The sequence below is a fragment of the Littorina saxatilis genome, linkage group LG6 (genome assembly GCF_037325665.1).
Source record: "Littorina saxatilis isolate snail1 linkage group LG6, US_GU_Lsax_2.0, whole genome shotgun sequence".
NCBI lineage: Eukaryota > Metazoa > Mollusca > Gastropoda > Littorinimorpha > Littorinidae > Littorina > Littorina saxatilis.
This window is the reverse complement of record NC_090250.1, coordinates 28424639-28440077: the sequence shown is the minus strand read 5'-3', so window position 1 is coordinate 28440077 and position 15439 is coordinate 28424639. Positions and strand designations below refer to the sequence as shown.

At 41.8% G+C, this 15439-nt stretch overlaps 1 protein-coding gene across 1 annotated transcript in view; it reads left to right on the top strand.

Annotated features, from left to right (window-relative positions):
* The window catches only part of LOC138967974 (uncharacterized short-chain type dehydrogenase/reductase y4vI-like), a 34182-nt gene extending 19232 nt beyond the window's left edge, over positions 1–14950 (top strand). The window contains exons 13-19 of the mRNA XM_070340535.1: positions 7718–7810; positions 8602–8740; positions 9127–9167; positions 10003–10072; positions 11763–11799; positions 12085–12157; positions 12738–14950. Coding sequence (XP_070196636.1) covers positions 7718–7810; positions 8602–8740; positions 9127–9167; positions 10003–10072; positions 11763–11799; positions 12085–12157; positions 12738–12926 — 642 coding nt within the window. The 3' untranslated portion in view covers positions 12927–14950. The remainder of the gene's footprint in view (positions 1–7717; positions 7811–8601; positions 8741–9126; positions 9168–10002; positions 10073–11762; positions 11800–12084; positions 12158–12737) is intronic.
* The last annotated feature ends 489 nt before the right edge of the window (positions 14951–15439 follow it).

The following is a 15439-nucleotide window of genomic DNA, read 5'->3' as shown; positions in this document are numbered from 1 at the left end:
TTTTCTTTCTTCATTTCTTCCCCTCATAGGAGCAACAGCGAGTCTCTAATATCACTGGCATGATGTGCTTGCTACAGGTGAACAGTAGGCACTGAACTGGTCTTGCACCATATAGGCTGTATTCAATAAATGGGAGGTCCATAATCTGAGAAAGGAAACAATGAATCAAGAAACTAAAACCCAGGTGCACATCTGCGGCACCTAGGGAGTGTACGTGCACACTATCTTGTTCCTGCCTCTTGCCATCTCAGAGGTATGGCGACCACAGACAAAAAAGAGTTATCTCCCTTACCTTCTAGAAATTTCCGGAACTGTCCAGTTAATTTTTCATTCTTCATTTCTTCCCCTCATAGGAGCAATAGCAAGTCTCTAATATCACTGGCATGATGTGCTTGCTACAGGTGAACAGTTATCTCCCTTACCTTCTAGAAATTTCCGGAACTGTCCAGTTAATTTTTCATTCTTCATTTCTTCCCCTCATAGGAGCAACAGCGAGTCTCTAATATCACTGACATGATGTGCTTGCTACAGGTGAACAGTAGGCACTGAACTGGTCTTGCACCATATAGGCTGTATTCAATAAATGGGAGGTCCATAATCTGAGAAAGGAAACAGTGAATCAAGAAACTAAAACCCAGGTGCACATCTGCGGCACCTAGGGAGTGTACGTGCACACTATCTTGTTCCTGCCTCTTGCCATCTCAGAGGTATGGCGACCACAGACACACAGACACACAGACAGACACTCTCTTTTATTATATGTACTAGCAGTTAAGCCCGGCTTCGCCCGGGAGTAAGCGGAGCCCTGTAGCAATTTAAGACGCTCGCTATCCCTTATCATTAGCTTTACCTCCTTTGTTTGGATACAAAAAAAGAGTTATCTCCCTTACCTTCTAGAAATTTCCGGAACTGTCCAGTTAATTTTTCTTTCTTCATTTCTTCCCCTCATAGGAGCAATAGCGAGTCTCTAATATCACTGGCATGATGTGCTTGCTACAGGTGAACAGTAGGCACTGAACTGGTCTTGCACCATATAGGCTGTATTCAATAATTGGGAGGTCCATAATCTGAGAAAGGAAACAATGAATCAAGAAACTAAAACCCAGGTGCACATCTGCGGCACCTAGGGAGTGTACGTGCACACTATCTTGTTCCTGCCTCTTGCCATCTCAGAGGTATGGCGACCACAGACAAAAAAGAGTTATCTCCCTTACCTTCTAGAAATTTCCGGAACTGTCCAGTTAATTTTTCATTCTTCATTTCTTCCCCTCATAGGAGCAATAGCAAGTCTCTAATATCACTGGCATGATGTGCTTGCTACAGGTGAACAGTTATCTCCCTTACCTTCTAGAAATTTCCGGAACTGTCCAGGCCCGGCTTCGCCCGGGTGTTTCTGATCTTCCCTCTCTCTCAGAAACTTCTAGAATCTTATTCCAATGAGAATAAGCGATAGATGAAAGTGTGAGCTCATACATTTGGATTAAAAGGCTGGGACTGACAGTGTGAAAGCATCACCATCAACACACTCTTTTTGCTGAAAAATAACTTTTTGACTTGAGTTATCTCCTTTTCTTAGGAAAATTCTAGATACTTGAAAACCAGGTCTAACATCGACTCTATATATTCTGTAAAGACTGATCAGGCGTGCCTGCATTAGAAGAGAAGATACCTCCCTTCAATGTATACAAAGTAAGAGTTACCTCCCTTTGCTTCTAGAAATTTCCTGAACTGTCCGGTTAACTTTTCTTCTTCATTTCTTCTCCTCATAGGAGCGATAGAGAGTCTGTAATATCACTGGCATTATGTGCTTGCTACATGTGATCACCAGGCACTGAACTGGCCTTGCACAGCAGGGGGCAGGGTTAGTGTGTGTGTGGGGGGGGGGGGGGGGGTGGGGGCGGGACGATAGCGGGCGGGGGGTAACCCTTGAGAATTACATGGTATACTGGTTTGATGAGAGTTACCTCCCTTCCGTGGGTGACAAAGCATGACTTACCTCCCTTGTACTATGTAGACTGTATTGATAGATGGGGAGGGTCATTATCCGAGGAAGGAAACAATGTCTGGAGAAACTAAAACCCAGGTGCACATCTGCGGCACCTAGGGAGTGTGCATGCAAAATATCTTGTTCCTGCCTCTTGCCATCTCTGAGGTATGGCGACCACAGACACACAGACACACAGACACACAGACAGACACTCTCTTTTATTATATGTACTAGCAGTTAAGCCCGGCTTCGCCCGGGAGTAAGCGGAGCCCTGTAGCAATTTAAGACGCTCGCTATCCCATTATCATTAGCTTTACCTCCTTTGTTTGGATACTTACCTTCTAGAAATTTCCGGAACTGTCCAGTTAATTTTTCTTTCTTCATTTCTTCCCCTCATAGGAGCAATAGCGAGTCTCTAATATCACTGGCATGATGTACTATCTTGTTCCTGCCTCTTGCCATCTCAGAGGTATGGCGACCACAGACAAAAAAAGAGTTATCTCCCTTACCTTCTAGAAATTTCCGGAACTGTCCAGTTAATTTTTCATTCTTCATTTCTTCCCCTCATAGGAGCAATAGCAAGTCTCTAATATCACTGGCATGATGTGCTTGCTACAGACAAAAAAGAGTTATCTCCCTTACCTTCTAGAAATTTCCGGAACTGTCCAGTTAATTTTTCATTCTTCATTTCTTCCCCTCATAGGAGCAATTATAGCGAGTCTCTAATATCGCTGGCATGATGTGCTTGCTACAGGTGAACAGTAGGCACTGAACTGGTCTTGCACCATATAGGCTGTATTCAATAAATGGGAGGTCCATAATCTGAGAAAGGAAACAATGAATCAAGAAACTAAAACCCAGGTGCACATCTGCGGCACCTAGGGAGTGTACGTGCACACTATCTTGTTCCTGCCTCTTGCCATCTCAGAGGTATGGCGACCACAGACAAAAAAGAGTTATCTCCCTTACCTTCTAGAAATTTCCGGAACTGTCCAGTTAATATTTCATTCTTCATTTCTTCCCCTCATAGGAGCAATAGCAAGTCTCTAATATCACTGGCATGATGTGCTTGCTACAGACAAGAAAGAGTTATCTCCCTTACCTTCTAGAAATTTCCGGAACTGTCCAGTTAATTTTTCATTCTTCATTTCTTCCCCTCATGGGAGCAATAGCAAGTCTCTAATATCACTGGCATGATGTGCTTGCTACAGATGAACAGTAGGCACTGAACTGGTCTTGCACCATATAGGCTGTATTCAATAAATGGGAGGTCCATAATCTGAGAAAGGAAACAATGAATCAAGAAACTAAAACCCAGGTGCACATCTGCGGCACCTAGGGAGTGTACGTGCACACTATCTTGTTCCTGCCTCTTGCCATCTCAGAGGTATGGCGACCACAGACAAAAAAGAGTTATCTCCCTTACCTTCTAGAAATTTCCGGAACTGTCCAGTTAATATTTCATTCTTCATTTCTTCCCCTCATAGGAGCAATAGCAAGTCTCTAATATCACTGGCATGATGTGCTTGCTACAGACAAAAAAGAGTTATCTCCCTTACCTTCTAGAAATTTCCGGAACTGTCCAGTTAATTTTTCATTCTTCATTTCTTCCCCTCATGGGAGCAATAGCAAGTCTCTAATATCACTGGCATGATGTGCTTGCTACAGATGAACAGTAGGCACTGAACTGGTCTTGCACCATATAGGCTGTATTCAATAAATGGGAGGTCCATAATCTGAGAAAGGAAACAATGAATCAAGAAACTAAAACCCAGGTGCACATCAGCGGTACCTAGGGAGTGTACGTGCACACTATCTTGTTCCTGCCTTTTGCCATCTCAGAGGTATGGCGACCACAGACAAAAAAGAGTTATCTCCCTTACCTTCTAGAAATTTCCGGAACTGTCCAGTTAATTTTTCATTCTTCATTTCTTCCCCTCATAGGAGCAATAGCGAGTCTCTAATATCACTGGCATGATGTGCTTGCAACAGGTGAACAGTAGGCACTGAACTGGTCTTGCACCATATAGGCTGTATTCAATAAATGGGAGGTCCATAATCTGAGAAAGGAAACAATGAATCAAGAAACTAAAACCCAGGTGCACATCTGCGGCACCTAGGGAGTGTACGTGCACACTATCTTGTTCCTGCCTCTTGCCATCTCAGAGGTATGGCGACCACAGACACACACACACACACACAGACAGACACTCTCTTTTATTATATGTAATTAAGCCCGGCTTCGCCCGGGAGTAAGCGGAGCCCTGCAGCAATTAAAGAAGCTCGCTATCCCATTATCATTAGCTTTACCTCCTTTGTTTGGATACAAAAAAAAGAGTTATCCCCCTTACCTTCTAGAAATTTCTGGAACTGTCCAGTTAATTTTTCTTTCTTCATTTCTTCCCCTCATAGGTGCAATAGCGAGTCTCTAATATCACTGGCATGATGTACTATCTTGTTCCTGCCTCTTGCCATCTCAGAGGTATGGCGACCACAGACAAAAAAGAGTTATCTCCCTTACCTTCTAGAAATTTCCGGAACTGTCCAGTTAATTTTTCATTCTTCATTTCTTCCCCTCATAGGAGCAATTATAGCGAGTCTCTAATATCACTGGCATGATGTGCTTGCTACAGGTGAACAGTAGGCACTGAACTGGTCTTGCACCATATAGGCTGTATTCAATAAATGGGAGGTCCATAATCTGAGAAAGGAAACAATGAATCAAGAAACTAAAACCCAGGTGCACATCTGCGGCACCTAGGGAGTGTACGTGCACACTATCTTGTTCCTGCCTCTTGCCATCTCAGAGGTATGGCGACCACAGACAAAAAAGAGTTATCTCCCTTACCTTCTAGAAATTTCCGGAACTGTCCAGTTAATTTTTCATTCTTCATTTCTTTCCCTCATAGGAGCAATAGCAAGTCTCTAATATCACTGGCATGATGTGCTTGCTACAGATGAACAGTAGGCACTGAACTGGTCTTGCACCATATAGGCTGTATTCAATAAATGGGAGGTCCATAATCTGAGAAAGGAAACAATGAATCAAGAAACTAAAACCCAGGTGCACATCTGCGGCACCTAGGGAGTGTACGTGCACACTATCTTGTTCCTGCCTCTTGCCATCTCAGAGGTATGGCGACCACAGACAAAAAAGAGTTATCTCCCTTACCTTCTAGAAATTTCCGGAACTGTCCAGTTAATTTTTCATTCTTCATTTCTTCCCCTCATAGGAGCAATAGCAAGTCTCTAATATCACTGGCATGATGTGCTTGCTACGCACAAAAAAGAGTTATCTCCCTTACCTTCTAGAAATTTCCGGATCTGTCCAGTTAATTTTTCATTCTTCATTTCTTCCCCTCATAGGAGCAATAGCAAGTCTCTAATATCACTGGCATGATGTGCTTGCTACAGGTGAACAGTAGGCACTGAACTGGTCTTGCACCATATAGGCTGTATTCAATAAATGGGAGGTCCATAATCTGAGAAAGGAAACAATGAATCAAGAAACTAAAACCCAGGTGCACATCAGCGGCACCTAGGGAGTGTACTTGCACACTATCTTGTTCCTGCCTCTTGCCATCTCAGAGGTATGGCGACCACAGACAAAAAAGAGTTATCTCCCTTACCTTCTAGAAATTTCCGGAACTGTCCAGTTAATTTTTCATTCGAGTCCTGTAGCAATTTAAGACGCTCGCTATCCCATTATCATTAGCTTTACCTCCTTTGTTTGGATACAAAAAAAGAGTTATCTCCCTTACCTTCTAGACATTTCCGGAACTGTCCAGTTAATTTTTCTTTCTTCATTTCTTCCCCTCATAGGAGCAATAGCGAGTCTCTAATATCACTGGCATGATGTGCTTGCTACAGGTGAACAGTAGGTACTGAACTGGTCTTGCACCATATAGGCTGTATTCAATAAATGGGAGGTCCATAATCTGAGAAAGGAAACAATGAATCAAGAAACTAAAACCCAGGTGCACATCTGCGGCACCTAGGGAGTGTACGTGCACACTATCTTGTTCCTGCCTCTTGCCATCTCAGAGGTATGGCGACCACAGACAAAAAAGAGTTATCTCCCTTACCTTCTAGAAATTTCCGGAACTGTCCAGTTAATTTTTCATTCTTCATTTCTTCCTTTCATAGGAGCAATAGCGAGTCTCTAATATCACTGGCATGATGTGCTTGCTACAGGTGAACAGTAGGCACTGAACTGGTCTTGCACCATATAGGCTGTATTCAATAAATGGGAGGTCCATAATCTGAGAAAGGAAACAATGAATCAAGAAACTAAAACCAAGGTGCACATCTGCGGCACCTAGGGAGTGTACGTGCACACTATCTTGTCCCTGCCTCTTGCCATCTCAGAGGTATGGCGACCACAGACAAAAAAGAGTTATCTCCCTTACCTTCTAGAAATTTCCGGAACTGTCCAGTTAATTTTTCATTCTTCATTTCTTCCCCTCATAGGAGCAATAGCAAGTCTCTAATATCACTGGCATGATGTGCTTGCTACAGGTGAACAGTTATCTCCCTTACCTTCTAGAAATTTCCGGAACTGTCCAGTTAATTTTTCATTCTTCATTTCTTCCCCTCATAGGAGCAACAGCGAGTCTCTAATATCACTGGCATGATGTGCTTGCTACAGGTGAACAGTAGGCACTGAACTGGTCTTGCACCATATAGGCTGTATTCAATAAATGGGAGGTCCATAATCTGAGAAAGGAAACAGTGAATCAAGAAACTAAAACCCAGGTGCACATCTGCGGCACCTAGGGAGTGTACGTGCACACTATCTTGTTCCTGCCTCTTGCCATCTCAGAGGTATGGCGACCACAGACAGACACACAGACACACAGACACACAGACAGACACTCTCTTTTATTATATGTATAGATAGATAGATAGATATTCAATAAATGGGAGGTCCATAATCTGAGAAAGGAAACAGTGAATCAAGAAACTAAAACCCAGGTGCACATCTGCGGCACCTAGGGAGTGTACGTGCACACTATCTTGTTCCTGCCTCTTGCCATCTCAGAGGTATGGCGACCACAGACAGACACACAGACACACAGACACACAGACAGACACTCTCTTTTATTATATGTATAGATAGAAGATAGATAGATAGATCATCAGATCTACTGGTACATAGATTGATACATGTCTCTCACCAGGGAGAAAACTGAAGATTTGGAGGGGGGAGGGGATGGAGTGTTAATACTTTGTCTGGAGTAACATACTCTTTTCAAGTGTCCAGCTGATAAGGTGCGCATGGGATTTTGTTAAACTTTTATCATCAGATTTACTGGTTCCTAGGTTGATCCATGTCTTGCAGGAGGGAGAAAATTAAAGATGTGGAAGATGTGTGTGTGTGTGTGTGTGTGTGTGTGTGTGTGTGTGTGTGTGTGTGTGTGTGTGTGTGTGTGTGTGTGTGTGTGTGTGTGTGTGTGTGTGTAAATACATGTACTTCGTCTGGAGCACCTGATTCAATTTAATCAAGGTTTGTGTTTCTTGCATGGTCTTTTCTTTTATTCCCAGCTTACCTGGCTGCTTCATATTTTTTTGTTACAATGCACTGCAGAGATTTGTAAGTTTCAACTGTGGCTTTATAGGGTATAAGATACTGAATATCGTTGAGGAGAGTACCTATATAATTATGTTCGTTGTGATGAGCAAGCAGATCAATCAGATGCTTCAAAATCAATGACATTTTCTGTTTTTTAGATTGCCACTGTCATCGGGGACCTTCGTGACAAAGCCGTGCAACAACAAGTCCTGGACAAAACTCTCAAGACATTTGGTCGAGTGGACATATTGGTCAGAATCTGTCTTATTATTATGTTCCTCTTTAAAATTATTCAGTTTCCCTAGCATCAGAAGTGCATGGGCGCTTAATTGTTGCAGTAGAGGATTACCATACATTTCTGTACATTACTCTGTCAGCCTGTGTTATTATTGGCTGTGGAATAGCAGGCCTGAAAGTGGCGAGTATTTTACTAACCATGGCGAGTAGAAACATGTAAATGGCGAGTAGAAATGTTAATCCACTCGCCAATTGCAAATGCGAGTAAAGTTGCTGAAACAAATGGTTGGTTTGGCGAGTAAAAAGACTAAAATTTGCTCTCTGGCTAGTAAATTATGAGAAGTACTAGCCAAAGGCTAGTGCCCCATTTAGTGGACTTTCAGCGCTGAATAGTAGCGCGAATTGAATCTGTGATAAGCAAACATGGTGTCTTGGTGAGTATTGGGCTTTGATGTGCACATTTTTTTTAAAGAAAAAAGACATGGTCGACCACTGCATAAACTCAATATGTGTTTTTGTTTTTTTAACGAAAAACAAGGACATTGGAGCTCATTATTGACTGCAACGCCATGGTTGTTTGCCTTTGCTGCTCAGTACTAGCCTTGGTTTGAAGTGGTGCATCTCTTTCACATCGAATGAAAGTTATTTCCAAACATTGTCCATTGTCGCATATTTTGTGACAATTAGAGCAAGTAGAGTTTTGGGACAACAATGTGCTACAAATCATAGGGCACACAGACTTTAATTTTAGAGAAAAAAAAAGTATCACATCAACAGTTTTTGCGGGGGTTGTGACTCATTTCAGGTGAATAATGCTGGCCTGATCCACTATGCAAAACCAACTGGTACGACAGAGGAGCAGTATGATGACATGATGGACGTGAATATGAAAGCTGTTTTCTTCCTGTCTAAGTTGATTGCTCCGGAACTGATTAAAACTAAAGGTAAATACATGTACTGTGGAACCCCTTTGAAAGACACTCCAATTTAAGACTGCCTCCTTTCTAAGACTTGATTTTTAGAGGTCTTAAGTGAGGGGTACCACTGTACAGTTTTGTGTGATAAAGAATAATGTCATTTTTTTCTCAAAAGTATGTCGTTGAAACAGTTTAATATATAGTCCTTTATTTTTGTATTTCTGTACTTAATACTAATATGTTTGGTACTGATTTTTTTAGGGCTGTTTTGTCTTCTGTTGTGATAATGGTACTTTTCACATGTTTTAACTTGTCAGGTTTGTAATTTTTCTCAGTAAAAGTATACATGAATTCATGAAAGAGTGCTGAAGATATTTTAAGTGTTGTATTCACTGCTGATGTTTATGTTTCAGGAAATATTGTGAATGTATCCAGCATTTGTGGGCCAAGGCCAGTGAGTATAATTAGTAACTGTGGATTGTTTCGTAATCACTGTTGGTTGAATTAAAGCACATGTTAAAATGCTATGAAATGAAGAGGGTTAATTGTGCAACTGTACTCGATCAAGGTAAACCGGCAGGTTCAGAGGCCTAGTGGATAAGACATCGGCCTGCTAATCGGAAGGTCATGGGTTTAAATCCCGGTCGCGGCAGCCAGGTGGGTTAAAGGTGGAGATTTTTCCGATCACCCAGGTCAACTTCATTATGAGCAGACCTGCTTGTGTCTTATTCCCCTTCGTGTGTACACGCAAGCACAAGACCACGTGCGCGCGCACGAACAAATCTTGTAATCCATGTCAGAGTTCGGTGGGTTGTAGGAACATGAAAATACCCAGCATGCTTCCCCCGAAAGTGGCGTATGGCTGCCTGAATGATCATTTACATAAAGCCCCACTCGTGCAAAAAACGTGAGTGAATGTGGGAGTTTTAGTCCATGAACGAAGAAGAAGGGTAAACCCTCTCTGGGCAAGGACTACTTGAAAAAAAGGACACTTGTTATCTCATACCACAGCCAGCTTAACCCAGTTCCTCCCACACAAAGTCATAGTGTCTACTGTGCACTTCCCATGAGATAATAATTGAACGATCTAATGAAACAAGGCCTTCTCTTCTGCTCAAGCCATGCCATATCTCAGCATTAAAGGGGGAAAGCGATTTTGCAGATTATTGATGCCCCATTATGGGATCTGCATGTTTATCTAGTGAGGGGTATTGGGCAATCTGGTATTAGCATTGAGTTAAATAGGGATTTACCTTATCTTATTGTATTGTATCTTTTCTTAATTGCAGATGGCGGAGGTTGGGGTGTACTGTATGAGTAAAGCAGCGCTCGACATGTTCACACAGTGTTTGGCCTTAGGTAAGTTTGTTTGTCTTCATTCTTAAAGCATAAACACAACTTGTGGAATGCAAACTGAAATTACAATAATGAATTAGAGTGGTGAATTTTTTCCACCATGAACAGGCACTGTTGATGCATGATGTCAAGAAATAATGACAGAATTAATAACAGTAATTGAATACAGTAGTACCTGCCATATCCGGTCACCCATTAGTCATTGCAAAGGTGACCGCAAATATCAGGTGGCCGTTCATGACAGGCCCCCTCCTCCTCCAAAAAAACCCAAAAAACACGATCAAGTTTTCATGAAGAAAAGAAAGCGATCATCCACGAGCCGCCGATTCATTGTCTCTGTTAGTTTTGCTTTCGTTTATACATCTTAATTATTTGCGTGTTTAACTCGATCGTCCTGGCTAAGCTATTGTTTCGTATGTTTCTATGTGTGTTGTTTGGATTATTATATATGTATTTGAGTGTCAGATAAACAAGTGTTTCAAACTCACATCAGCTGTGATCGATCCGGAAGTGACTGCCGTAAATGTACATGTATGCGCATGTCTGTATTTACAGTTTGCGCATGCGTAAGTATTCATGTCGTCTGCTCGTGCTGTGCCGTCTGTGCACACAACACACACACACACACACCGTCACACACACACACACACACACACACACACACACACACACTCACACAAGCTGGATATTAATGATTCAAGCACTTTTAAGTTTGATACTGAAGGAAGCAACCAAATACATCTATTCAAACAAACAAAAATGGAAAAAGCGAAAACTCAGTGTAAATGTCATTCTTCACGGATGCCTCGTTGTCGCCACAAACGACAGTCATTCCAAACGCTGGCGTTTGTTGAAGAAGCTGTCCAGCGTGGACTGCTTGGTCTGTGCAACAAACTTCACTTTCTGCACAGGCGCTCGCCCGCGAAAGTGACAAGTGGCCGTTAAGTGGCCGCTCCTGTCGAGTAAGAGGGGCACCTTAGGGCAAAAATCAATGACCGTTGACCGCGTCAGACAGGTTAACGGCCATTAAGAGTCAATTATAGAAGGAAAACTCATTAGTCATGGGAAAGCTGGCCGCTCCGGGCAGGTTCACGCCCTCGAAAGGGCCGGAAATGGAAGGGACTACTGTAGTACGGCGTTCATTGTGATCGGATGGGCAAAGGGAGGCAATCATTCTTCCGTCTCCTTTTCTTCTGTGTCTGTTTCTTCTGCCACCCCCCTTGATTTGTCATGTTAATAACCTGCTATAAGCGGTTCATAGATATCATACACACATTTTAACAACTGAACTGATCAGAGTCTATTTGAAATCTAAAAACACTTGGACTGCTAACGTTCTAAAATTCAGAATCAAAAAACAAGAATGGTAGGTTATTAAAAAGTTTCTGACAAAACAAAACGTTACATTACGGTACTTCAGACCCACTGGTCTTTGAAGTAGACAGACAGACAGACAGACAGACAGACAGACAGACAGACAGACAAGCACTTATGAAAAAGATAGTCATGGCTGCCAACCTTATGACTATGAAATTCCTGTGGGGGTCCGGGGGCTGAAGATTTTTTGTATTAACAATGCACACGGGCATTATTCTAGACTTTGTGATTTTAACTGGTTGCAGTGCATTGTATAATTGGTAAAGCTGATGTATGTCTGGCTGATAACTGGATTGATACATTGATTTGTCTGCAGAGCTTGCTCCTAGCGGTGTGCGCGTAAACTCTGTCAAGTAAGTGAAAATGGCTTTAATTTTTGCATGCGGGCACATGAGTGTGTGTCAGTTTATGTGTGTCAGTTTATGTGTTCCTGTGTTTGTGTGTGTGCATGTGTATGTGTGTGTGAGAAAGAGATAGAGAGAGAGACTATATATGTAGATATGTGTGTGTGTGTGTGTGTGTGTGTGTGTGTGTGTGTGTGTGAAAGTAAGACTGCAGTGTGATGTCAGTATTTTTTTTTTATAGATTGAATGCATGGTACCTTCTTGTGTTATTGTTTTATTTGTGATTTTTTTCAGCCCGGGCACAGTGGTCAGCATGATAGCTCGCAGAGGTCCCACTGGCTACAAGGATGATGAACAGTATGCCAAGGTGAGAGGCGGTGCGTAGATTTGGTGGTCAATACTCCTTCCATCCCCTTGCCCCCTGATCCCCCGGGGGGCCTCTTTCCCAACCTTGAACTAGCAAATGAGCATTGATTGTTTTGTCCAACCATTTTCCCATGTCGAGTAACACAGCTGCATCTTAATAAAGTCAAATGATGATGTGTAAAACATTCCCGGCCCCTCCAAATGGGGGGGGGGGGGGGGGGGGTGAGAGACAGAAAGACAGACAGGGATAGGAAAAGGGAGACAGAGACAGAAAAAGAGCGAAAGTTAGATAGCAAAATGTGTAAAATATTTAATAAGGAAGTGTTTACATAACTGAATTGCATGACTAAGATTATGTACCTGCTTAGAAAAAGCCCCCATCCTAACCCACAGAATTAACAATAACAACAGCAACAATAACAACACTCCCCTATACTTGAAGCTGTGTGCTTTGTATGCTATCAATAATCTAGGCTTGTTTGGTCATGCTTACAATGTTTAGATATTTCAAAATTTGGGCTGCTTGCACATTTTAATAAAAAACACACAATCAAATCATATTGTTATTGTGATTGTTTCAGTTTGTGGAGGCCCAGGGCAAGAAGCATCCGCTGGGAGGAATTGCTCAGCCCGAGGATATTGCCAACACCATTGCATTCCTGGCGTCTGACATGTCGCGCTTCACCACAGGCGACTGTGTCTTTGTCGATGGCGGTCGGCATTGTGTCAGCGTGGGTGTCACGACTTCTGTTTCTGCGGACAAAAAGTAACGCCTTGGCAGGATCAGTTTATCGCTGATAGTGGTTCAGACTATAACCAGCGTTTGTGATTTTGCTGATGGGGTTTGGCACTGTGTTAGCATGGGTGTCACATCTTCTGTGTCAGCACACCAGCAGTTCTGGCGGGATCTGTTAGTTGCTGACAGTGGTTCAGATTGTGTGAGGCTTGATGAAATTGTTCCGTTCTTTTCCATCAGCTGAGGTAGGACATGTTTATCTCTTATTGGCGTTTTTTTTTGTAAAGGCATTTGTCTTGGTTCAAATCCAACTTGGCGGCTGCAATAGACCATTTATTTTCAAAAATAAGTCAGGGTTTTTACTGGCTGCACAAGAGTTGAGAGACGCTTGAAGATGAGGCACTCATTGCTCAGTGGAAAGCCATCAAGCATAGCATCACAGTGAAAATGTAAGTTCTAGATAAAAAATGATGAGCTCTTATGTGCATGCATGTTTTTCAAAGAAATGAATGGACACTGACGTTTATACATGGAGCTTTCCCCTCATTGCAACTCTAGTTGCTTGCTTCTGCTTAAAGGGACACAACTCTTCAACGACAAAGTCAGAATTGTAGATGATTGAATACATTTACATAGTATTTGCTAAATTGAAAGCTAACAGAAACATGTTTTTAAGTAGATGTGACATAGTTATTTCTTCCTAGGCGATGTATAAATATTCAGTGTTCATGTTACCAGAACCTTATGGTACATTACTGGTGATAATGTGAAAATATTTGAGATTTTACTCTCCATTGTCAGCATTATAATCTTGTTGAAGGTTTAGTAACTGCAATTAAGCAGCTAGCTCCATATATGTGTGTGTGTGTGGCTGTGTGTGTGTGTGGCTGTGTGTGTAGGTGTGTGTGTATGTGTGTGTATGTAGGTGTGTGGGTGGGTGTGTGTATGTATGTGTATGTGTGTATCACAGTGTGTGTGTGTGTGTGACACAATCATTAATTCATGTATATCATCACACCTAGATCCGCTCCCATGGGGTCGCCTTCACGCGGCAGGAGTGTTTCCACAGAGCTACCCCACCCCTTTACTTCTCTTCTTTTGTCTTATTTCTGCCTTACCAGTCCTTTCACCTATATTTCCTTCAAAGAAAACTCTCCCTACTATTCCCTGCAGTTTTCCAATTCTTTTCTTGTTGTCTTATTTCTACCTGACTGGATCCATCACCTTTATTTCACTTACCAACAGTCTTCTTTTCCACATCCTTATTTCTCTGCCCCCCGCATGTCGTAAGAGGCGACTAACGGATTCTGTTTCTCCTTTTACCCTTGTTGAGTGGTTCTTGTATAGAATATAGTCAATGTTTGTAAAGATTTTAGTCAAGCAGTATGTAAGAAATGTTACGTCCTTTGTACTGGAAACTTGCATTCTCCCAGTAAGGTCATATATTGTACTACGTTGCAAGCCCCTGGAGCAATTTTTTGATTAGTGCTTTTGTGAACAAGAAACACTTAACAAGTGGCTCTATCCCATCTCCCCCCTTTCCCCTATCCCATCTCCCCCCTTTCCCTCGTCGCGATATAACCTTCGTGGTTGAAAACGACGTTAAACACCAAATAAATAAATAAATAAATAAACACCTAGATCCAAGATAAGTTTTTACGGGTGTTTTATTTTATTGCTTGACATACAAGCGTTATCAAGGAATTTAATTGTTATACCTGTACTGTATTCAATCATTGGGCAATTGTGACAATGATATATGACTTATGGTCATCTGTGATTTAAGATGATTAATAATGTTTGACTTTTTTTATTTTGGATATATATGTATTCAACTTTTAAAAAAATGTGCCATTTTCAACTTTTATCTGCTTCTGAGAAGTGATAATATGTGCCTTATACTGACACATGCCTAACATTAACTAAAATTTAGAGTTTTGAAGCTGAATAGATTTGTAGGTATGTGTGATTCCAAACCCTTATCTCTTTACAAATACCCATGAGACGATTGTAACTTGGTTGTCTGCTTGAAGAAAATATATAATTCTTTTTAGTTTAGGTATCTCCATGATTTTGTCTATTTTGAACAGTTTGTTTGTGTTGTGAATGACTGCAGAATTAAATATGAAAAGAACTGTATGTACCCCAATTCCAAGCTACACACCAAATTTCAGCTCAATCGACCCATATGAACCAGAGATCTAATCTAAATGTGGGTGACAGACAGAGTGAAATCTATACACCCTGTGATATACGAGGCGAGGGTGTACAAACGAAAAAACAACACCCACACACCCAAAAGGCCATGCACTGTTACGAGTATAAAGCTGGTATATCTGCGTAGTGTGTGAGGATGTAATTTGTAGCAGTGACAAATGAAGGTTGGAGATTCCAGTGTGAAAGTTGAAAGAAAGAATTGAATACTGTTATTACATGCCTAAGTAATTCCCATGGTAATGGCATGAGCACTGGCACCTAGACTTTCAGCAATCGCTGTACGGGAGCGACGTGCATTCTCTCTCTCTCTCTCTCTCTCTCTCTCTCTCT